Source organism: Vigna unguiculata, chromosome 10 (genome assembly GCF_037176805.1).
Source record: "Vigna unguiculata cultivar grain cowpea cultivar isolate G323 ecotype 2 chromosome 10, ASM3717680v1, whole genome shotgun sequence".
In the NCBI taxonomy this organism is placed as follows: Eukaryota; Viridiplantae; Streptophyta; class Magnoliopsida; order Fabales; family Fabaceae; genus Vigna; species Vigna unguiculata.
In genome coordinates this window covers 608,410-633,613 of record NC_140801.1, presented here as the reverse complement: position 1 = coordinate 633,613, position 25,204 = coordinate 608,410, and the positions used below count along the sequence as shown (strand labels likewise).

At 30.8% G+C, this 25,204-nt stretch overlaps 4 protein-coding genes across 9 annotated transcripts; 3 read left to right on the top strand and 1 right to left on the bottom strand.

The window, feature by feature from the left end:
* Positions 1-1,684: 1,684 nt before the first annotated feature.
* On the top strand, positions 1,685-3,407 carry LOC114166380 (UPF0481 protein At3g47200-like). Its single transcript, XM_028051098.2, has 2 exons — positions 1,685-1,822; positions 1,916-3,407. Exon 2 carries the CDS (start codon positions 1,925-1,927, stop codon positions 3,299-3,301), a length of 1,377 nt encoding a protein of 458 aa, XP_027906899.2. The 5' UTR covers positions 1,685-1,822; positions 1,916-1,924; the 3' UTR covers positions 3,302-3,407.
* A 2,252-nt stretch (positions 3,408-5,659) lies between these two features.
* Positions 5,660-7,723, top strand: LOC114165714 (UPF0481 protein At3g47200-like). 6 transcript variants are annotated; one of them, XM_028050285.2, is made up of 2 exons: positions 5,660-5,815; positions 6,015-7,723. In XM_028050285.2, exon 2 carries the CDS (start codon positions 6,125-6,127, stop codon positions 7,505-7,507), a length of 1,383 nt encoding a protein of 460 aa, XP_027906086.1. In that variant the 5' UTR covers positions 5,660-5,815; positions 6,015-6,124; the 3' UTR covers positions 7,508-7,723. The 6 variants fall into 6 exon arrangements, with proteins under 6 accessions (XP_027906086.1, XP_027906087.1, XP_027906088.1 ...); XM_028050286.2 differs by lacking the exon at positions 5,660-5,815 and adding an exon at positions 5,818-5,931; XM_028050287.2 differs by lacking the exon at positions 5,660-5,815 and adding an exon at positions 5,835-5,927.
* Positions 7,724-9,048: 1,325 nt separating this feature from the next.
* On the bottom strand, positions 9,049-12,682 carry LOC114167495 (UPF0481 protein At3g47200-like). Its single transcript, XM_028052592.2, has 2 exons — positions 12,583-12,682; positions 9,049-10,699 (listed from the first exon to the last, which is right to left on the bottom strand). The coding sequence occupies exon 2, from the start codon at positions 10,663-10,665 to the stop codon at positions 9,211-9,213; it is 1,455 nt and encodes a 484-aa protein (XP_027908393.1). The 5' UTR covers positions 10,666-10,699; positions 12,583-12,682; the 3' UTR covers positions 9,049-9,210.
* Positions 12,683-17,420: 4,738 nt separating this feature from the next.
* On the top strand, positions 17,421-20,813 carry LOC114165981 (UPF0481 protein At3g47200-like). The gene is made up of 3 exons (XM_028050626.2): positions 17,421-17,546; positions 18,736-19,658; positions 19,902-20,813. Exons 2-3 carry the CDS (start codon positions 18,805-18,807, stop codon positions 20,548-20,550), a joined length of 1,503 nt encoding a protein of 500 aa, XP_027906427.1. The 5' UTR covers positions 17,421-17,546; positions 18,736-18,804; the 3' UTR covers positions 20,551-20,813.
* Positions 20,814-25,204: the final 4,391 nt, after the last annotated feature.

Here is a 25,204-nt window from a genome sequence, read left to right as displayed (position 1 = left end):
AACATACAATGAAGAATCATCATATTTTTTCTATTTACTAAACAAACTAACCTATCCATTTTAAACAACTAAGAAAGAAATGGCAATACTAATAATCATTAAGAAAACTATTTTCTATATATTTTGAAATGTGAACTGGGTTTGAAAAGAAAACAATTATGCATATTCTCTTCTTAATTATAAATCATATCAATCTTCTTTATTTAATAACTACACACAACATCATTGCAAAACCCAATAAAGTTAAGGTTGTTGTGATTAATTTAGTAACTGTGTTTGTAATTGAAAATTAAACCCAGAATATAAAATCATATATATTCTCCATCATGCAAACATAATGGTTGATATTTAATTACTCATGACCCTCTTCTCAAGTCATGAATGATATCATGCTTCTCCATGCCAAAGTAGCAAATATTATATAGATCATTTCATTTTGCATTGACTGCATAAAGTATACCTTACTAGTTGGAAAAAAATCTCAAGAAGATTTTCAACACAAAAACTTTAATGCATTATCTGATCAAGAAGATTTTCAACACAAAAAAAAAAAAAAAACTTTAATGCGTTATTATGTGGAACATTTCTCTAATTTTCCATTTCTAAGAACCTATGGAATGTGAGTTAGGTTTAAAAATTGTTCTTTAACCATGATTCAAACAAAAAGTTGAGTTATTATATATATATATATATATATATAACATGATTTTAAATCTTAATTTTATAAAATCGGTTCGTAAAGTGAGATATGTAACAATTTATATATTATGAATTGGTCGATGCGTCCATTAAACTTTCTCACACCAACTTATATATTTCGAGCATGAGATTAGTCGTCAATGAATGATATAGCAAATGAACCAATAGATCCAATAAATAACAAATTTCAATAAAATACTAACTTGCATTACTAAAAAAACTTATATTTTCTGTCAATTATGTTTTCAAATTTTTTTTTAGGAAATACTGATAAATTTTATTATGAAAAAAATTTGCAGAAAATTGTTGCCATTTTTTTTTGCAAAATATTTTTGTATAAAACACTTTTTGCAACAAATTTTGTAGAAAATACTTACGAATTTTATAATTTTGTAGAAAATAATTACCTACGAAAGAATTACCTGCCAATTAAAATTCTTTAAAAAAAATAGCAGAAAAAGTCTTTTTCTGCAAATTTTTTTAACAAATTTGCAAAAAAAAATCTCATATAATATAAGAATTTTTAGTAGTGTTTTGAATCTCATATCATCTCAAAAATTAGATTTTAAACCTCGTATTATCTTGTAAAATTGATTTGTAGAATGAAATTTACATTTATTATAAATTGACATTAAGTATATTAAACTTCCCATATATATATATATATATATAAATATATATTTGGGTGACATCACTCATTTATCTAAAAGTCATGGGTGATGAGAGTTCTATTCTGACATAAAATTGGCAACAGTTTAGATCTACAGATTTACACATTAGACTGTTCTCAAAATATTAATATTTTTCTTGTATGGAAAATGTCTTCAGAGAGACACGACAAAATGTTGAAAATTCATATGAATATTAAACGAATTCATCACAGCAAGCTTGTAACATAAAATAACAAGTGGGAATTTAAGTACACATCATGCGAGACACGAATAGAAAATCTAACACAGGTCATTGCACGTATAAATTAGTCTCCAATAGCTTCGGTAATGAACCAAGTTCAGACACATTAATTAGCACAGAAATTCAGGAAGAAGAGAGTTTCGTGCATATCTGATGGTACCATTTTGGAAGAAAGTGACTCTTTTGAACTAAGAGCCTTTGCAGATCACAGGTAATTACAAATTTAACAAGCCATGTGTTTCACCTTTGATTCATTTGTCAGTGTTGATTAAGTTTGTGTCAGTAACTAGTGATTCTGTCATAGGTTGTTTCAATGGATTCTTCTACTGCTACCTACACTGCAGTACCTGAAACAGATCCCCAGATAGAACACATAATTGACATTCCTAAAGAAATTCAGCAAGAACTGAGTCATGAACTGTGTTGTATTTACAAGGTTCCTCCAAAACTCAGAAAGTTGAACGAAGGTGAACCCTATGAACCAATTTTGATCTCAATTGGCCCTTTTCACCACAACAAAAAACCAGAACTAGAGCCAATGCATAAACAGAAGCAAAGGTACTTTCTTTCCTTCTGGGAACGTGTCACAAACAAAAGGGCTTTGGCCAGTTACAAAACCTTCCTCACTGACAACATTGAAACCATCAAACAAAGCTATTCAGAGCCAGGTTGTCTCAGCAAAGACGAGTTTGTGAACATGATGTTGTTAGACTCAGTCTTCATCATAGAGCTCTTTCTGAGAAAATCTGAACAGAAAAATGACCACATATTCACCACACCATGGATCTGCAAGAACATCCAGAGAGACATGTTACTACTTGAAAACCAGCTTCCGTTTTTTCTCATGGAAAATCTATACAAAAGTGTTCACAAGCTAAGCGATTTAACCTTTCTTGAGCTTGCATTCAACTACTTTGAAGATTACTATTCACACACCACAACACCAGACAAAAAAACCATTCTCAAGAACTTCTCATCCTGCAATCACTTCACCGACTTGGTGAGGCGTTTCTACCTTCCAGAAAAGGTTCATGCCAAGGATTGGAATCCATCACAACACTTCACTCCATGCAGCAAAAACGAACGTGTTCTCAAAACAGCAACAAAGTTGAACGAAGCAGGAGTTAGCTTTGAGAAAGGGCACCACAAGTGTTTGTTAGACATAAAGTTTCAAGAGATTCGAGTTTTGAGCTGGTTTCTCTGCCTAGGTTGTCTTCCATGTTTCACATGTGTAAAAGCCCGTTTCAGAATCCCTCAGTTAAAAGTGCTTCAGACAACAGAATGTGTTCTGAGGAACCTCATTGCCCTGGAACAGTGTCACTATCCAGATCAACCCTTCATGTGCAACTATGTTTCTCTGATTGATTCGCTGATTCATACCAAAGACGATGTTGAGTTGTTGGTGGACAAGGAAATCATTGAACACGAACTTGGGTGCCACAGTGAATTGGCAACTATGATCAATGGTCTTTGCAAGCATGTGGTTGTGAATTGCAACTATTATGGGAAAATCACAAGGAAACTCAATGATCACTACAATAGTTATTGGAAGCATTATATGGGTATGTTGAGATCAGTGTATTTCCGTGATCCTTGGAGACTGAGTTCAACTGTTGTAGGAGTTGTTATCTTCTTATTCGCCATTGTTAACTTTCTTCGTGTTACTGGTTTGTATCATCCAAAACGATGAACTTCTTCTTGATGTTGTGAACTGTAATGAAATTAATGTAATCACTTCATTTCATTGTAACACTGTTCAACTGATTATGAATGGATATAGTTGTTTTTTGTGTTAATTGCATTGATTAGATTGGATTCTTGCTTCATCAGTTTTGAGGAAAAATGTTAAATCCAGTGCGTGAAAAATGTTAATTAATTTCTACATATGAATAAATAATTTAACACGTGATTTGATTCGGATGCAACAATTTAAATCATGCATGTAGTAATTAGTTTGAATTAATGAACTTTAATGTAAATAATCATTAAATAATTTTAATTCAAATACCACTCATTTTAATCTTTAAGGTCAAACTTTTGACTTTCTATAACAATGTATAAAATAATATACAAAGAAAATACCTCTTTTATGATTACATTTCAAAATTTTAATTTTATCTTTTAAAATTTAATTATTTATTATATTTTTAAAAATTATCAGTTATTTTTATAAACTTTTATAAAATTTTTGTTTTTTCTCCTTTTCTTATTTATTAACAATTATTTTCTTATCTGATATATTTTTTTTTTTATTTTTAATTTTTAATAAATATAATTTTATTTTATATATTAATTTAATAACATGCATATTTAAAAAATACCTAGACGTGTGACGTATAAGATAAAATGAAAAAATATCATTTTTAAATCTAAAAAATGGAAAAGATATTTAAAAAGAAATGATCTTAGAAAGAAATCAATTAAGTAGAAAAGGTATTGATTGATACTCTACAACTACAACTTTTCTAGAACCATTACTTTTGGTTATTATCATGATTTTTTAAAATGTTTATTTTTTTTTTCTCAAAAATCAAATAAAAGTGTATTTATAAAACTATTTATTTGATTGTCTTCTATGTATTTTTGTTCATAACGAAACCAGACTTACTGAGTTTTTTATAAAAAGATTTCCTGTGTTGATATTTTTAGTTTTGAGTTTCAATTGAGTAATGAAAACATCATTTAGAGTATAAAATAGATCAAGAGATTATACTTAACATCCTTGAAGATTATGATTATATAATAAGGGAAGATATATTATAAACTATACATTAATATTGTAAATTATTAAGTAAATTTTATTACATAAGATTTATCCTATTTGAATTTAAAAAATTAAATATATGTTGCGAATAATCATACATATATTTTAAAGAATTTATTATTTAGTTTGTTTACTAAATTAATTTTTAAATAATAAAATAAAATATAGGATAATATGGATGGTAATTCATATTCTTAAAATTTATGTAAGTCTATAGAGATAGTAAAACTAACAAAATAAAACTTTATTTCTATAATGTTAAAGGATATATACATATTTTAATTAATAGAAGTAAATATACGTGTCTTGTCATAAATAAATTAGATCTTACATGAGAAAAGATTAGGTCAACTACAAGGACTTAAAAAAGTCTTTACTTTCTCCTTTATTTATTAAAAATAATTGATTTCATTTTTTTATTGCCACCACGGATAGGTGGGTACTAGTTCATATCATAACCTTCGTAATGTGTAATTTTTTTAAGATGTAAATTTTCTAAATGTGAACATGATTATTTATTCTAAAAGGGCATTCATATATGATACCAAGACTTTACCAAATATTTATTAACCAAAGATCTTACGATATCTCAATTATATTGATAAATTAGCATATATTCATCTTCATCGTTAGAATCAAAAAGTTACATATAGTCTATATTTATGTTTGATCAATATGAATATTTATTCGTGTTTTTTTTTCATTGTTTTGTCTTAGTGATTCCATGATTTTCTAACCCTCTTAGAAACATGTTAAAATGTAATTGGGTTTGAATTTATTAGTCTTATTATGAGAGACCTAAAAGAAAGAAAGTTAAAGTTTTACCTAATACTACTACTGTGTCCCAGCTAAAGTGTAAAAAAGTCATGAACTTTGAAAATGGAGACGAAGCAGCACAGAGCACGTTACCCCATCCAAAAGATAAAACAAAATAACACTGCACATTCATTTTCTCTAGAAGGCTCTCACAAATTCACCATTTTTAGACCATAATTTTGAAATTGAACACATGTGATGATGAATTCGTGTATCTAAGGAAGAAAAAACTCAAACTCTTTCATAATGTTCAACAAATTTTTGAATGAATACAAATCAGCAAAGTGAACCAAAGTTGTTAAATCAGTCAATAAATAGTAACAAAATAGCATGTGGGAAGAAAGACCACATCTTAAGAAAACTATCAATGGTGGACCACTCACACTTTTGCCAACATTAACAATAATTAAGCAGAGTTACTATAATTAAACATTCCCGTTTTGTTATAAACAAATGCACATGCATCATTGCAAACAGACAAAAACTGCATCATAATAGCTCACATACCAAGGTAGCAGCAGAGTATGAAAGTTACAAGAAGGTGTTAATCCTATCTTTTTAGGCCTTGCAAGCTGTAACACACCAGTGAAACATTTTCTATTCAAGTTTACCAGAACCACCTAGGTTTGTGTTTTATCTCTAGAATGACTCATTTGACAAAGGAAAAACATTTTTGTGTTACCATGCTTGTTATGATTGTGTAACATGTGTGTCTTTCCATAGGTGTTTGATGTGTGTTAGTATGTTTCAAGTTCAAAATTCTTGTTATTTTTTTCACCAGATATCAGTTTTTCATGTTTTCTCAAATGAATGTGAAATGCAGGCCATTTTGAAATCTGAAAGCATCCAAGGAATTCAGACCAAAATCAAGGTTTGAAGGTTTCATTCAACAACCTGGTTTTTCCTTGCTGTCAGAAAAAAAGTTGTGTTTCAATGACTTCTGCTACTACTTTTACTGCTATACCTGAAAATAAGCCTCAGATTCAGCACATAGTTAACATTCCTGAACAGATTGAGCCTGAGATGCATGATCAGTGTTGCATCTACAAGGTTCCTCACCATCTCCATAAACTGAATGTTGAAGCGTATACACCATATTTCATCTCAATAGGCCCTCTTCACAGTGAAAAGCCGGAGCTGAAGCAGGAAAAACTGAAGCAAAGGTATTTTCATGCCTTCTGGAAACGTTTATCTCACAAGCAGTGTTTAGCTTTCTCACAGTACAAAATCTTCCTTGAAGAGAACAGAGAAAAGATAGGGAACTCTTACTCCGAGCCAGAACTCCACAAGAAGGAAAACTTTGTGGACATGATCCTGCTAGACTCAGTCTTCATCATGGAACTGTTTCTGAGAAGAACAAACAAATCTGAACAGAAGAATGATGTGATGTTCACCACATCATGGATTTGCAAGATGACTCAACGTGACTTGTCACTGTTAGAAAACCAGCTTCCGATGTTTGTGTTGGAGGAGTTGCACAAAAGGGTCATCCTTGGAGATAGTGACACCAAGGAAAACTGTCTCAAGTTCACTGAACTTGCCTTGAACTACTTTGAAGACTATTATCCACACAAGTCAATTCAAAAGGTGGAGATGATCAAGAATTGTGAATCTTGCTTAAACTTCACTGATTTGATCAGATACACCTACCTTCCTAGACAAATCCAGGTTAACATGAATTCATCACATTTCACTCCTTGTGCTGTGGAATCTGTTCTGAGGACTGCAACAAAGTTGAATGAAGCAGGTGTTAGTTTTGAATCTGTAGAAGGAAGGAGCTATTTGGATGTAAAGTTTGAGAAATCTCCAATTCTGAGCTGGTTCTTGTGTTTTGGTTGCTTACCATTCAGTGAATGTTTCAAATCTCGTTTGCAAATACCCCATTTGAAGGTAGACCAGGTGACAGAATGTATACTAAGAAACCTCATTGCTTTGGAACAGTGCCACTATTCAGACCAGCCTTTCATATGCAACTATGTGAATCTAATTGACTCCTTAATTCACACTCAAGATGATGTAGAGCTTTTGGTGGACAGTGAAATAATTGTGCATGAACTTGGAAGCCACAATGAGTTAGCAACTATGATAAATTGTCTTTGCAGACATGTTGTGGTGACTTCAAACTATTATGGCAGAATCACTAGGGAACTCAATGAACACTACAACTGCCGTTGGAAACACTACATGGGTATGCTGAAATCTGTGTATTTCCGTGACCCTTGGAGATTCAGTTCAACTATCGTGGGAACTGCTGTGTTCTTGTTTGCTATTTTGAACTTTCTAAGGGTCATTGGTGTGCTTAGACCAAAATATTAACACTGATATGATGTTAGAATCTTGCCACACAAATGCTAACAACTGAGGTTGAAAGAAAGGTATGCTTGTTTTTTTTATCAGATTAGCAATTTTGTGTGTCAGCTATGAGATCGATTTCTTTTTCCACGATTAACCGATGAGAATTCTGCAAATGTTATAAATGCAAACAGTTGGAGTGCACTTGTTCTGAAGTGTGAACAGGGGAATGGATAGAAACACGGTTTGTGTTTTCAATTATATTAAAAGTAACGTGAGTCTTGGTTCGAAATATTAAATCACTGTGACAGGGTAACAAGTCCTACTGTGATATCCACCTTATCAAAATTTTGATTCTAAGTATAATAAAATTTGGTTTTGCATAACTTGCAATAAAAAATGGTTCAATTTATTTTAAATCGCTGATTTAGATAGTTTTTTTTTTATCAAAATTATGTAAAGGGAAGTGATTGGTTAACAAAGTTTTTTAACAAACTTTTTGACAAATTACTAATTTAAGTAAAAAATTATTAGTTTATTATTTTATTTTGGTTAAAAAATAAAATAATAATCTATTTTAATTCCATTTATAGTAACTTTGTCAAAAAAAAAAATTTGTCAAAACATTATTTTCCTTATGTAAATATGTAAATCGTGCTTGGATTCACAATTCTTTTTAGTGTCTGAATGGACATTTTTTTCAGTGATTGGAACAATTTTATTGTGCTTGGAAAAATGATTTTATGACAAAACAAAACAAGTCGTAACTCTAATAAACATGATTTTCTTTTAGTCTTTTAGTTTTATGTTTGAAGTCGCAGTACAATAAAAAAAATTAAAACTCTCTCGTGTTTCATGAATAAAAGTTTGAAAGTAGTAGAGATAATGAACAAACAAAATATTAGAAAAGAGGAGCGTGTTGGTTTGAAATATATATATATATATATATATATAGAACTTATTTACGAAAAAGCTTTGTTAATCTATTATTTTTTTCAATTTTTGGATAATTATCTTTTGACAAATTCTTTTTATTAATTTGGCAAAGTTTTCATAAATAGAATTAAAATAGATTAATTTTTATTTTTTATTAAAATAAAATAATAAAATAATATTTTTTACCTAAATAAGTAGTCTGTGAAATTTGTAAATAAAAGACTTTAACCTATCATTTTTTCTAAACTTTTAGATTCCTTTCATTGTTCATACTATTATTTGTTTGTCCACCAAATTTTTATATACACTTTACATTTATTATTTTATTTTCTAATTTTTTTTAATAAATATAAATTTAATTTTGTAATGATCAAAATACTTCTAAGAATGAGTTACCAATGGTGTAAGTGGTGTAAAAAATACTTTCTTTTTTTTTGTAATTTATCTTTTAAATTCGCTTTTTGTTTCGGAATATAAAAATCTTCTTTTTATAAAATGTTTTTTTTTTCACTACTTATATGAGTTCAGGATCCACAAGTAGTATGGTAGGCAAAGTTAATTTTTATATTTAAAAAAAAAAAGTGAAGATCGAAAAGTAAAATAATGAATGCAACATGAAAGAACCGAAACTCTGGTTGTATAAGAACAACAGAACTGAAAAACTATGGTTGTGTAAGAACGACATGAAGATAATTTCAAACACAACAACAAACATAGGTTTATTATTACATTGAAACCGAAGGAAAGTGACACGATGAAACACTAAAGTCTCAGACACAAAATCCAAAAACTTACATTTTGAAGAGAGCACGAATAGCTCGAAGGAATTGGAAGACAGCGAAAATGAGCACAGCAATTCCAACAACAGTGGAACTTGCTCTCCAAAGGTCTCGGAAGTACACCAACCTCAACGATGCCATGGTGTGGTACCATTTGTTCTTGTAATGATCGTTCAGACCCTTTATGGTCTCATAGTAACACGTTGAGTTCGTCACCACATGTTTGCACAAACCATTCACAAGAGACGCCACTTCCTTGTGACTCCCCAACTCATGCACAATCACTTCCTTCTCAACCAGCAACTCCACATCAAGCTGAGTGTGTATCAGAGAATCAATCAGAGACACGTAGTTGCAGATGAAAGCTTCCTCAGGGTAGTGACACTGCTCCAGGGCAATCAGGTTCCTGAACAAACATTCTGTGTTGTGGTCCACCTTCAACTGGGGTATCCTAAAACGTGCCTTGAAGTGGTTCAAACATTTCAAACAACCGAAACAAAGACACAGACTCAGAATCTGTTTCTTCTCGAAGGTTATGTCTAGTAGCTTTTTCTTCTCACCACCTTTCTCGAAGTACACTCCCGAGTCTTGCAGCTTTGTTGCAGTTCTTGGAACATGATCAGAAGCTTGCCCTTTTTTTTTGTCAGTGGGAAGGTAGTAGAACCTTATCAGATCAGTGAAGTGTTTGTGTTCTGGTTTCAGATTCTGATTCTGATTCTGATTCAGATTCAGATTCTCAAAGCTGCCACCTTTGAGTTTCTTGGAGCCAAAGCAATTTTCTTTCTTGGCTATGTTTTCAGAAGGACAAATCTGAGGGTCGTAGAATGCAAAGTACTTGAAAGCAAGATCAACAAAGTCAGTGTCTTCTTTCTTTTGGTAATCTGGGACAACCTTTTCGTAGAGTTCCGACAAAATGAAAAAGGGTATTTGATTTTCCAGAAGGATCATGTCCCTGGCGATGTTCCTGGCGAGCCAGGACTGTGTCATGATGAGATCATCATCATCAACAATGTTTCTCTCTGGAAACGATTGTGATTTCAACTCACGGTTTCTCAAGAAAAGCTCCATGATGAACATGGCATCCAACAGCATCATGGCTACGAATTTCTCTTTGGGCAATTCGAACTTCTCCGAATAGCATTGTCGAATCTCTTGTTCTTTGTTCAGGAGGTAGTGTTCGTAGCTCTCCATGGCTTCATCGTTTGACACACGAATCCAGAAGCATTGATAGTATCTCAGCTTGTGTTCTTGCATTGTGTTGAGTTCTGGTTTTTCGAAATGAATCGGGCCTATTGAGATGCAGAGAGGAGTGTATGCATCCTTGTTCACTTCTCGAAGATTGCATGGAACCTTGTAGATGCTACGCTCAGACAACCTTAGGTTTTCTGGGACTCCGATGTTGATCACGTGTTTCACCTTCACAAGAGATTTGAGTTCAGATGATGAAGGATCAGCATGCACCCCCATTGTTGCAGCAACTCAGTTTCAACTTCCTTTGATTCTGCAGACACGTGAACTTTAGTACACACACAGGAACAAACAGGAACCAAAGTACGAAGCTATCATCGTACAGTAAAAGTCCTTTGTCTTCAATCAAAGTTTCAACCACACAGCATACGGCAACACACTAATTCGTAAATGACTCCACCTAACTCGAAAGAAAAAGTTTTTTTTTTTTCACAGTCATCTTAAAAATACATTTATTTGACACTCTTTTTTTAATAATATTACAATATATATTATGCTTTTAAATTAAAAAAATAATATAATATAATTAAAATATTATTATTTTTCAATCTCAAATGAATGTAGTTTAATCTTTTGTGCCGTCTAAAGTATCACCACCCTAACACTCAATATATATGGTTACCTTATCTTCTTATAATAAATATTTTTGTCTTACTAAGAATAAATGAAAAGTAAACCTACATTTGTGACTACGCAACACACCATTTAATACATTTTGTGCCATCTTCTTAGTTATATTTGATAGATTTCACAAGCTATAATATATATATATATATATATATAAAATATGTTATGACATTTTTTAAATAAATATGTTATTAATAAATTAAATTAATGCATAGTATATTTTTTTAATAGTGAGAATTATATATTTCTTATTTCTCCTATATCTAGATCACCAATATAGTCAGATTTTTTAAATTCATTACGAAATTATAAAATCCAGCTTGTTTTGTTTTATATGATTAGTTACTCTTAATTCATTTAGTATTTTATTTTGAAAATTATGTAAATATATATTTTTTATTATTATTTGACATTAATAGAGAAAAATATGATAATAAGTTGTTGATAATATCATACTTTCCTTATTTTAATTTGAATTATAAAACAAATTATTTAGCAAATATTTAAGTGGGTACATATACATGTTAACCCAAGTGAATGAAATGTATACCAACTTTCTGTCTGTCAAATTTCAGTGAGGTGAATATGAGATCCATTATCATATTTAATTAGAAGTTGAAGTATATTTTGGAGTTTATCTTAATAAAAATTATTTAAAATTTTAAAGAATTTTTATTAAGATATTAAGTAACGTATAGTATAAAATATTAAAAAAGAAGGAAAATCATACTTTCATAACCACCGATTTTAAGAAACTTGTTTTAGTGTATAATATTATATTTATACTATAATAAAAATTTTAAATAAAGTAATATCATATATTAGATTGTCAAATAGTTATATCGATTATAGAAATATAAAATATTATAAAGTATTCAAAATATTTAAAAAAAAAATATTTAGATATTTTATTAGAACAAAACTATTTTAACACTTTATAAATATTTTACAGGTACACTTCAACACCCTATATTATTTAGTTTTCAGAGTTATATATATATTATACATTCCAAAAACAAGTTTATGAAAAAACTGAAGTGAGAAAATAAATACTGTAAAGAAGAGTTTACTATAAATTTTAATTTTAATGCACTTTTGTTTCATGTGACAAATTCTGAATTCAAGTTATATAGCATACTTGACATCTAAAAACTATAACTATTGTTATCTACATAAAATATGTAATCACATTATAGAAACAAGCATTATAATACACATTCAAGATATGTAACCATAGCTCCATTCAACCTTAGTTGAAAAATAAAGCTGCAAAAACTAAATTTTCAGCAAACTTAGGTTCCATTTTTTAGGTTTAATATTTTAGTTATCGTGAGATATCTTCTGGAAAAAAAAAATCACTTTTTCCAAATGACTTTTAACTGAAAAAGAAAACTTTCTATCAGCCACATTTACCATAAAATAAATGAATTATTAAGAACAATACGAAAGAATCAGAAGACACCATGATTAAAAATAGACAGCTTGAGAAATTGAGAATGGATAGAGAACCTGTTAGAGGAGAGAAACTGAAACTTTGTTTGAATAGGAGTTGTGAAAATATGACTCCATTTCTCTCATTTTATGTTGGCCAAATAGGTTGACCTAGAAAGGCTTGATGCAACTTCATTGAATTTATGAGTGATACAGCTGTTATGTTAGGCAAATGCAATTAATTTTACTTCAGATGACAGATATGAAAAACTGAGTCTGATATTTTTGAAAGATGTGTGAAGAATGTGCAAAAGAAATGTTATTATAAAAGGACACTATCATAAATGGTCTATATATTATTGTATATTACTTTATTGACAGCAAATTTAATTATCATGTGTCTTATACGTGCCTTACATGAGACTATGATCTAATTCTTCAAAGTTTTAAACGTGCTGAAAACATTAGAAATTTTAATGCGTTGGTTGAACATTTTTTGTTGAATTCATGTATTTGTTGTGGAGGAATAATGTTAGGCTCCTTAATGGTCAATTTGTGGTTTTAGTTTGATGTTTTTAAGGCTTAAGTGTAATTTGCCTATGTTCTTGTTGGATTAAGATTACACTTAAACATGTTTTTCCTTTCACTCTACTCAATGTCAAACATGTTTATAATGTTACTTTCTATTTTTAGCAGATCTGTATCTAGTTAGCGCTATGTGTAAGGCCCTTTTTATTCTGTCCCTTTTATTTTAAGGGTTGTACCAATCTTATGGGCCTAAAGGCTGGCCCAAAGAGGAAGAATCAGACTTAATCTGTCAATCCTAACCTTTGTGCTCATTTTTGGTAACACAGAACCTTCACACCCTTAGAGCGGCTGCTGTTTTCCTCTGCTAGGGTTTACTCACAACCTAGAACCAGTGAGCTCAGTTACGTTTCCTAGCCTTATGTAAGTGTTCTACACCTCAGGTCTTGATTTCTTTCCGCTCTTATGTTTGTACTTCCAGTTGGGGGTTCGTCATAGGCTTACGTCTATTCTTTCGCATTTGTTCTTCTAGCTCAGTAATCTGCATCTGGGGCTTTCTGTTGAAAGGGGGAGCTACTTCAACTCATATGAAGATGGTTTTGATGATGTCCAAGGCTACATCTCATGTGCATTACCAGTTTAGAATTAGTCCTATTTTAGTTAGGTTGTGCATTAGGTTGTTTGTATGAAATTATCAAATGTAAATCAAGCCTGCATTAAGTTGTAATTAACCATCACACTCTTGCTTATGCAATCATGAATTGATTATTTGTTTAACTAATGGATTAGTTGTGAGTATTGCACTAAGGCAGTGAAAATACACTCACGATAATCGATTAGGTAAATTCCTAATCCATTAATGACAGTAGAGAACTCTGTATAAAAGTTGTTTTCTGAAATCAGTTTCTGGTCTGGAAAAAGTTACAAATCACTGAAAAACATTCTGAGAAACAGCCCTCTGAGATTCACAGAGTTCTTAAGCATTCTTGAAGATCATTCAAGTGAAGATTCAAGGAGATTGATGGTTGATTCTACCTTGATGGGTCTAGCTTGAATTTAGGAGCAAATTGACAAATTTTCACAACAATAGGTGTATTCGTTTCTTGTTTCTTTTTTATTGTTTCTCTGATTACAGTTGCTTCATTGTGTAAAGTGTAGGCGTAGGTGCAATTGCGTGGATGCATTGCTCCTAGGGGGAGTTCTTGATTGGTAGATCAAGTTCTTTGGATTTTAGGTTCTAGAATTATATAGGTGTTCTTGTAATTCTTGGATGTTTATTGTGTTAGTGGAATCCTCCTAAGTGGGTTTACTTAGGAGAAGACTGGACGTAGATTCTTTTTGAATCGAACCAGTATAAACTGTTGTGTCTTGGTTTCTCTCTTCTCTTACATCATTCTTAATTGCTTTATAGTCCATTAACACAGAACTGCAAAATTGGTTAATTGGGTCATAAGGGTTAAAGAAACTTTCAAGATTCAATATAACTAAGTGAAAAACTTATTAACCAATTCAGATCCCCTTCTTGGTTAAGATTTTTAGACAGATCTGATTTAACACTTTCGCGTTTCGCTGTTGGAGACGCACCCTGCTCTTAGTCCTTTCCAGTATGTGGAAGTTAGGGCTTACTGTTTTATTTCGTGTTCTTGTATGCTCGGTCTGGTCTCGTGAGTTGAATGTTGGATTGCCATTATAAACTGTGTGGGAGTTGTTAAAAACATGTTTTGATCTGTTTGGATGTATCTGCCTGTGTGAACAGTGACGGGTTCTGGTTGTCTCGCCCAAGCGAGTACATCTCACCTAGGCGAGATTAGCAGTAACTCGCCCAGGCTGTTTTTGCGAACGGTCGCCTAGGCGACGAGCACCAGTTTTGAGCGAGAACCCATCTCGCTCAGGCAGGGTGGTCTCGCCTAAGCGAGCGGGCGCGACAGTGCCACTGTTCCAGACTCGAGCCCTCGCCTAGACGGAGGGTACTCGCCTGAGCGAGAGAGACCTCTCGCCTGAGTGAGGCTCTTCTGCCTGAGCGAGGGGCTGAGCGAGGAGTATGTATGTTGACGGATTTCCTTGTTCTTGGATGTTGAATACATGTATGAATTGTTTATGTCTTTCTAAGTATGAATTGAGTGGCCTTGTATGAATAAGATGAATGATGAATGGTGATTCATGAGTTTTAACATGATATGAGTATGCTTTTGGTATGAGATGATTCATGGAATTATAATGATGTGTTGGTATGGATTTGGCATGAGACATGAGTGAAGATTGGTTAATGAATATGGCATGATGTCGGTATGAAACACACTCCTACTTTCGTGGTTTGAGATTGGTGAATGAAAGAGATTGACATGGGATACAATGGAGGATGGAATTGCCAAGGTTGGCATGGGATATTTACATATGTGTGTGTTGAATAATTACTTGTTTTGATAATGTTTTGGTCTGTAGTCAGTGCGTAATTCCTTGGAAATCCCTAGGTGGGGTTTTCAGGGTCGTGCTTCAATGGTCGGGACGTAATTCCATGGCCCTGTTAGTGGGTGCCTATGGTGGTGCCCCATCTGTATAACTAGGTAAGGATTCAAGGAAAGGTTGCATCCTGACACTCTAAGGGGTCAGTTAGTCTCACCTAGAGCGGACTGACTCCTATGGTGAGAGTAGCAGGAGGCCTGAAATTCATTAAGGGCTAACCTTGTGATAAGGGAAAATTGATTCATTGTAACACTTGTAACACATAGCTCAGGGGTGAGCAGCTCGGGGGTGAGCAGAGGTATCCACCACAAGTGCAAGCATTCGCTGAATCCGACCAGGTTATACGTATCCGGATGAGTCGAGTCGTGTCTTAGTGTATTGTCTGAGAAGTCATAACATGTTTGGTTGATATGAGTGTATGAGATTGTGAAAATATATTTGATTGCATGGATGAAATCTTTTGTGCTCTAGCTTACCCTACTTTTATTGTTGTGTGTTCTGTTGTGTGGTACTCTCTTTTGCGATGATCATCAACTTGTAGTTGATGTGAGCAGATGCGAGGAACACCCGTGGGCAACAGGGAGGTGATGGTTCCGCTGTATAGTCTCCATGGGTTGGACTTTAAATTTCTTAATGGGTTTTCTTTAGGGTTATGACTCATGTATTGCTTTATGCTTTAATACTCTACCTTCACCGGTTAGACTTTTCATCTGGTTTTCTGTTGACATCGTGATGTGCCTAATTTTGTAGGGGTTGTGTTAAGGACCTCAAGACTACACCATTGTACTATTTGTGTGTGACATTTCTTTTAATTACGATTATTAATTAAATGGAACGTTACACTATGATATCGAATTAGTGTATTAATATATACAAATTAACTTTTTATATAAGGGTTAGAACATTCTTTGAATATTTTTTAATTTTAATTCATTCTTTACTGATAAAAAAAATACCAATCACTCGTTCTCCTTACATTTGTTAATTTAATTGATGGCTTACTTGCGAAAAATATTTTTGACGCTCAAATTATTTAATTATTTAATGCATATCTAATTGTCAAATCTTGATATCTATACAAAATATGAAAAATGAAATAATAAGAAACATTTAACTTTTTCCCCCCTTATCGAAAAACGTTTTGAAGGAAATTAATTGCATATATCGAAAATGTTCTTGCAAAGTATTAATTATTGTATGGATATGATGTTTCTACACCTTTCATTTCCATCTTATTGGTGGATGATGAGTCAGTGTTATGTTTCTGCTGATAATTGCCCAATTTTTGTCTTTCATACATTAATATGCAATCAATTAACATTATGAAATTAACTTATACAGATTAAATTCTTAATTAAAAATAGTCCTCTAGGAATAGAGTTTAGAAAAATCAATGATGAACTAAAAATTCATATATTAAATACATTTCTTTAAAATATGACCAATTTTTTTCTCTCGTACAAATACGTGACGCATCTATAATAGGTCAGCATCGGCGTCATCTACATAAATATTAGAAAAATATCATCATAAACTATTTCACCTATGATAAAGTTGGAAATTAAATGTTTATCATTTTTCTATTTAAAGTATTAAAAGTATAGTATTAAAATTGTTATATAAATTGGAAATTCTAATTTTTTTTTTACTTTTAGTTTTCCTAACATTATTGACTCTCTAGTTGGTACAACAGCAAAAGATAACTTTAATGTAAGATAAAATGAAGAAAAAGCCTTGGATATTTACTTTCAAAGCAAAACTTTATCTCCTTTTTCTTTCAGTCTATAAAAAAATTATCAATATTATGTTTTCCATATATTTTAAAGTCCTCAATCATATTTAAATAATTGTTTGAACAAGCTACCAAACAAAAGCATGCATTGATAATTGAATAAAGTGGCATGAAGTCTTCATCATTTTCCACTTTTGGCCAACATAAAAAGCACACACTCACACACACACACCAACACCAAGCATGAACATGGACAAAGGTGGCAGCTACTGAAGAAGAACACAAACCTCAAACTCTTCAAATAATTTCTCCACTCAAACAGGTTCTGAAATTTTCCAGTTTTTGATTTTATCCTTTTAATGTTTTAATCACAGGTTCTGCTATGTTCTTTCCCTTTGGTGATTTATGTTGCATGTTACGTATTTGCATATTCTTTGAGATGCATCGATAACTAGCTATTTTCTGGGATACATAATTTATAGATTTCACTAATGATTCATTAAAATCTGATTAATCATATTTTAAGTGGTTTTTTCATGAAATTTTTCCTAGGATTTGGGAACTGATGCTTGTTTTCAGAATTTTTTTCAATAAAGCAAACAAAAACCAAACATATACCTTATTTTGATAATATAAAGCATTTCTACTACATATTTTTCTTTCTTTTGCCTTTTTTTTCCTGTTTGTATTATTATTAAAAAGCCTAACAATTTTTCTTTTACCAGTAGCCACTTTCCTCAATATAAAAAAAAAGTTGATGATAAATATTATAAAAAAGATTTTAAATTGCGGTTAGAGTCCAAGTTTTTTTATAATCTTTGAAAATAATCATCAATTGCAAACGTATAGTTATATATAGTTATATGATTGCAGAAACCTTGAAAACCTTATAACGTTTTAGATGAACTCAGGGTTACTTCTTATGAGAGATCTAACAGTACATAATCTAAAATTTTCAAGGATTTTAATTCTGTTAGAAAAAAATGTTTTGTATAATTTAATTTAAAAATAAAATATAAATTTTTATAATAATTTAGAGAAAAAACATATTTAACCATTTCTTATTATATATATATTTTTTAAAAGTAAAATTTCTCACTGAAACTCAAAAAAAAAAAAACATTTTTTAACTGGTCTCACTAAAAGTACGTTTCTTGGTGCATTTTTTGTTAAAAAAAAATTGCAATTTATGAAGTTTTAGAAACTTAGGAAGGTTACCGTACAATGCATGATTAAAGACTAAATTAAAAGAAATAATTTAGAAATTCATTCAAAAAATTTCAAATACTTCTGAGACTAATGCAGTAGTTTATAATCCTTTAAACTTAGGACAATTGACTTGATAATTTTTTCTTACAATTTAAGTGTCATTTTGTAATTAATTTATAAATATAAAAAAATAAAAAATGAAAGATTACTTAAAAAATGATAAATTATAATTATAAGAAAAAGTTATCAAAACTTCCTTAAAAAATCATTTTCCTTTAACCAATGAATGATTTACAATGCAGACAACAGAGGCTTAGTTTTTGATTTTGATAAAGAGAAAGTTGAGTTGAAGCTGGGTTTCTGCAACAACAATGGCAAATGCTTACAAAACTTGTGGTTCTGCACTGTCGGAAACCGAATTTGAGATGGTGAAACACATCATCGACATGCCAGAGCTAGAGGAGCTAAGGTTGTCGGAGTGCAGCATCTACAAGGTTCCTTACAATCTCCGAACGGTGAACGATGATGCCTACACCCCTCAGTGGATCTCAATTGGCCCAATTCACCTCACCAAACACCAACTCAAGCCAATGCAAGAGCACAAGAAAAGGTACTTCCACTGCTTCTGGGAGCGTGTCTCAAACGAACAAGCCATGAAGAGCTTCAAGCACTACCTCCAAGACAAGGAAGAAAACATCCGAGAATGTTACGCGGACAAATTCCCCGACATCCCCAGAGAGAAGTTCGTGGACATGATGCTGCTCGATGCAGTGTTCATCATGGAACTCTTGCTCCGAAACTGTCACTGGAAATCTGAGAGATCCAAGCACGAGCACGATTACAAGCAGACCAAATCGTTTCGGGTGAAACACAGCGATGATCTCATCTTGACACAGTCATGGCTCTGCAAGAACATCACAAGGGACTTGATCTTGTTGGAGAATCAGATACCCTTTTTTGTGCTTCAGAGACTCTACGACACTGTTGTCCCTAGTGAGAGCAAGAAGGATGAACACAGTGCAGGTTTTGTTGATCTTGCCATCGAGTACTTTGCGTTTTACGACACCCAAATGTCTTCTTCTGATGAAACCAAACGTGTTCTTGACAAGAACCAGTCCAGGAAAAACTACTTCAGTGGCTCTCTCCGAAGTTCCAAGAAATATTCTAAGTCGAAGAACAAAGATAGGTGCAACAAGAGTACAAAACACTTCACTGATCTCATAAGGTATGATACAAGTTTTAAAAATAAGTAAAAAAAAATGAACAAATTGTCAGCTTGGTAGGTTTTCGTTATGCTAAAGTCGTGTGAACTTACACGATTTTTGATTCATGAAAGTAAAGTTGTGGTAGCATATTATTCCTCCGGTGTGAATTTTTTCTTTTTAACTTTAATTGAAATCGTACTATTCTAGTACGACTTCTGTGATCTAAACCAAGTTGTATTAACTGAACCACCATTTTTTTCTAGGTACTTTTACCTTCCTACAGATTGGGGTCGAAGCAATGGGTGTGCCCTTCATGTGTTAAGAACGGCAACAAAGTTGCAAGAATCAGGAGTGAGCTTTGAGAAGCATCTGAACAGAAGGTTGCTGGACATAACCTTTGAGAAGAAGCCATTTCTGAGTTCCTTTCTCTGCCTTGGTTGCTTGCCATACCTGAACCACTTCAAGGCACGTTTCAGGATCCCCCAGTTGAAGGTGGATCACACAACTGAATGTGTTCTGAGGAACCTCATTGCCTTTGAGCAGTGCCACTATCCTGAAAAACCCTACATTTGCAACTACGTGAATCTCATCGATTCTCTGATACACACTCAGCTTGATGTGGAGTTGCTGGTTGAGAAGGAAGTGATCGTGCATGAGTTGGGGAGTGATAAGGAAGTGGCAACGCTTGTGAATAGTCTGAGCAAACATGTTGTGGCGAACTCAACGTGTTACTTCGAGACTATTAATGAACTGAACAAGCATTACCAGAATGTTTGGAACCGCACCATGGCTGCTCTGTGGTTGGTGTACTTCAGAGACCCTTGGAGAGCGAGTTCCACTTTGGTAGGCGTTGCTTTCATTGTTTTCGCTGTTTTCCAGTTCCTACGTGCTGTTCGTGCAGTGTTTGGATGATCAAAACTCATCACACACATGCAGCTTCTTGTTAAGTGTTTTTGTGTTGTTTCACGTTGGTAAAATAGCTGCATATATATGCATGAACTTCTGAAGTGAAACTTCAATTCTAGTTAGAAAATAACACAGCAAACACGTAAGAAAATGGGCTTATCATCACGTATGTGGTGGCTTTCATGGTACATCAGATGAATGATACATACACATTTTGTTCATATCCAATTCTGCATGAGGTAATGAATAAACGGTGTGTTAATTGGGAATGTGTAATGCAACAAATAATGCAATGTGTCCTGAAATATGTTATGACGTTATGCTACTTTAGTAAGAGAAAATGCTTCCGTAATTAGTTATATAAGTTTTTTTGAGATAATAGGTTTTCGGAAGATATACTTGTAAATGAATTCACAAAGAATGTTTTAATCTTTGAAAAATGATTTTTTGAAGACTAAATTTTGACAACTTTCTTTTATAATCTTAGGTGTCATCTTTTAAATGGTTTTCCATTTCTCAATATTTTTATTCTCAATATTCTAAAATCACTTAGAAGATGACATGACACATCATATTAAAAGAGAAAGTTGTCAAAATTTAGTAGTCAAAATATCATTGTTCTTAATCTTTTAAGGTGAAGTTTGCACTAAATATTAACCGGTGGTCTAATAATCTTATAGCGAATGACACAATAAGCCTAATAAATAATTATTTTTTTAATAATCAATTAAACAAATTTAACAAACAACAATATCTGAAAAGGCTCTACCATCGATAAGTGGATTATATAAAACTTACAAAAACGATTTGTAAAAGCAAGGTATGGGATCATCTGATCTTTAATCAATGTGAATGTGAAAGATGTTACATCCAACTCAAAATATTAAATAAATGAATTTGTCTTTTTACTTATATATTATTTAGTGTAGTATATTTTTTTAAAGATTTCTAACTTTGTTAATGCTTGTGCATATTTTGAAAACGGATATCATGAATAAACATGCTTGGACTATTTTTATTTGACTTGTTTTGTCTCAATTTTGCTATGTTTAGTCTAATTTCTTTGCGTCTATTTCTTCTTTCTCAATGGCATAAATATCTATCTTCTTTTCTTTTCTTCTTTTTTTCTCTTCTACCTAAAATTTATATATATGGACTGTTCTTCATTTTGGAAAAGAACATTTTGTTAGTTGTTTTAATTCTCTATCATAGATTTTATTTAGCTAATAATAAAAACGGTTAAGTAATAGTGTAATAGTTAGTAATTAGTTGTTCAAAGATTAGTTTAGCCTAACAGTAAAATAAGTGGATAATGTTTTTATGAAATGAAAATAGGGTAATTTATACAAAGTAAATTTAAATCCATTTACCCAGAGACAAAAACAAAAGTTGTTGATGACATAGCTAATAGTCCAAAATGTTGTTGCTTTTCATGAGTGGAAATGTCACAATCTTCAAAGTCTCAGGGTTTAACTTTTAGCTTTTTCTATTTTCTAAAGTTTGATCTATTATTTTTTGCTTTACACATGCATTATACCCATCTTACATTTGCACCACATAAATCTTTCCACTTTTCACGAAGTGGGTGAACATTTATACCAAAATAATCTAAATAATTGGTAATAAAGAATTTAGATATGATGGAAAAAATAACTTAAAAGTTAATATGGTGCTCGATTTAATTTCACAGTTTAAGATTTTGATATGTGATTTTTTATTTTATTATATAAAAGAGCTTTTGTAAAACTTGAAATACAAAAAAAATTAAAATACTTTTTAATATAATTATGGATATAGATATACATACTTTACGTCTATCAATAAAATTGATAATATATATATATATATATATATATATAAAAGAATTTCTATCTTGAACCAACCCTTACAAAGTCATTGATATTTTTTTTAATGATTTGTTAACTTCTAATAAAAATATATATAATGGTTAGGTGCTAGGTAGATAGAGACTCTAAATTCAGGAGTAATAACAACTTGGTAACAAGTTATTTAGCAAAAAGTTTTATGTTTAAATTTTATTTTATATATATATATATATATATATATATAATTAAATACAAAATAGTAAGAAAACTTATGTACAAATTGGCTTTTTAATGTTAGTGTCGGTTAAATTATCACGTTATTAAAGTATGATTATAGCCGATTCTATTAGAATTATAAAAATTAAAAATTTTAAAATTATTTTTAAGCTATTTAATAAATAAATATTAGTTTGGTTACTAACACAACAAAGACTTTTTATATCAATTACTTTAGATTTTTTATGTCAGATATATGTCTAATTATTGTATACATGTAAATTTGTATTACATGACAAATATACAACGTAAAAATACGTTTGACTTAATAGTATCTCACATAAATTTATGTCAAAAACTTCTTTTATAAGTCTGACATAAATGCGTCAATATACGTTGGACGCTGTCAAGTTTGTCTTAGAAAAATCTATCACCAATAAAAAAGTTATACTAATTTAGATGAGCATTTTTAAATTTGTTTGAATTTAACGTGTTGCATAAAAAAATGATTTAAGGTTATTTAGTTCACTTGAAACTTGATGCACAACATCCCAATCAAAAACAAATCCAAAAATACTTATTTTAATGTATTTTTTTTTATTTGGTACTAGAAATGAGCCAATGCTCAATTTTGGTTTTTAATGTCATGAAAGTGAAAAAAAAAAATGCAAACTTTTACCAACGTGTTTTTGCAAACAAACATCACAAAATAAACAAAGGTGACATTGAAATGATTGAATAGAAATATAAATAGTAAGAAACTAAATTTTCAGAGAAAAGACAAAAATTGATACAAAAAAATCTATAAATGTGATAATCCAAATTGTAACATTTATCATTAAATTCAGGGTTAAATATATTTTTGTCCTAGTAAAATTTAAAATTAGTTCATTTTCAAAACTTGTAACCAATTTAGTCTTTCATTTTAAAAAATGCGTGAATTTAGTCCTTTTAACCAAATTTTGTTAAGTTTATCTGACGTTTCAAGTGTATTTCATGATAGTATTTAAATTGTTTACATCGTTTCACACATTTTCACTTCAATGTTAACTCAAATATTATCATAAAACGCGTTTGAAATGTCAAATAAACTTAACAAAATTGGGTTAGAATGACTAAATTCACGCATTTCTAAAAATGAAAGACTAAATTGGTCAAAAGTTTCGAAGAAGAACTAATTCTAAATTTCACTAAAATTTGATGGACCAAAAACATATTTAACCCTTAAATTTATCATTATTTTTAATATACGATCTTCTCAGAGTATTTGAATTGTAACTATAATCTCTCACTCGTATACCTTTATCTCCATACTTGTGACTCAATTTTCGTTTGAGTCTATGTTTTTCACACTTAACATACACCACATCATTCCTTAGATGCTCTCTTCCATGTCTTAATTTAGGTACCATCAAGAAAGGGTAACCACTTGTAAATTCATGGTAGGCTTATAAGTTATAACATTTCTCATAAATATCCTTTCCACAATTTTAATATTTTAATATTTAGGTATTGAAGTGCCTCCCACAAAAATAGAATTCTTTCAACTTCATTGTACAAAATAGTTTTATCGATTTGACACTAGATGCCCTCCATTTATTACGACAAATAAATTATTTCTCAATGTTTAACACATTTTCATATGTTTTTACAACATATATGTCAATAAATAATATAATAATTTCTTGATAAATTATTTCTCAATTATTGTCAATCACAATTTCGTTATGGCAATCAATATATATATTTTGGAAAAGAAAAATAATTGATTAATTATGGTGATTTTTTTATTATAAATTATTCACATCACCCACATTTTATTTAACTAAATTAAAAATAATATTAGATTCGGCCAATAGTGTATTATACACAGATAAAAAAATTGAATGAGTCGAATTTTGTATATAAAAAAGTTAGTGGAATGAAGTTTCTCTAAATCCAAATCTCTTTTACATTTAATTTTACGATTTTAGTCATTAAATTTAGGCTCAATTATTTTTAAATCTTTTAAAAAGTTTGTGTATTTTTAATCAATTTTCTATTGAATTATTTTAATATTCTACTAAGTCGTGTGATTCTTTTGTTAATCAGGTGGCATAATTGTTATATTGTATTTTCACTTATTAAAATGTATGAAGTGTTATGATTAATATAAAATAATACTACGAATAATATAATAATAAGCGGTTTTTATTATTTTAATATTGATTTAAATTAATTATGTAATTTTACATTTATTAACATACAGAAAATAAGATAATAGTCATGTCATTTAATTAACAAAAAAAAATTAAACAGATAAATGTCATGAATGCTCATTATTGATTAATAGAAATTAGGTTGAAGAGAATATGACGTTTGACATGAAGGTTGGGTAAAAATTTTCACCTGTTTAAATGCATCTTATTAAATAGAATAGGTTGTTATAAATTTTTATCAAATTCAGTAGGGCTGCATTATTAAATGTTGTATAGTATTAATTAAATATAATATGAAAATAATTTAAATAAAAACTTTAAATTGAATTTTATGCTCACATGCATAATAAATATGTAGCCGTACGTAGTTAAATCCAATTAAAAATAATCCTTTAGACACTTAACTAAAAATTATTAAAT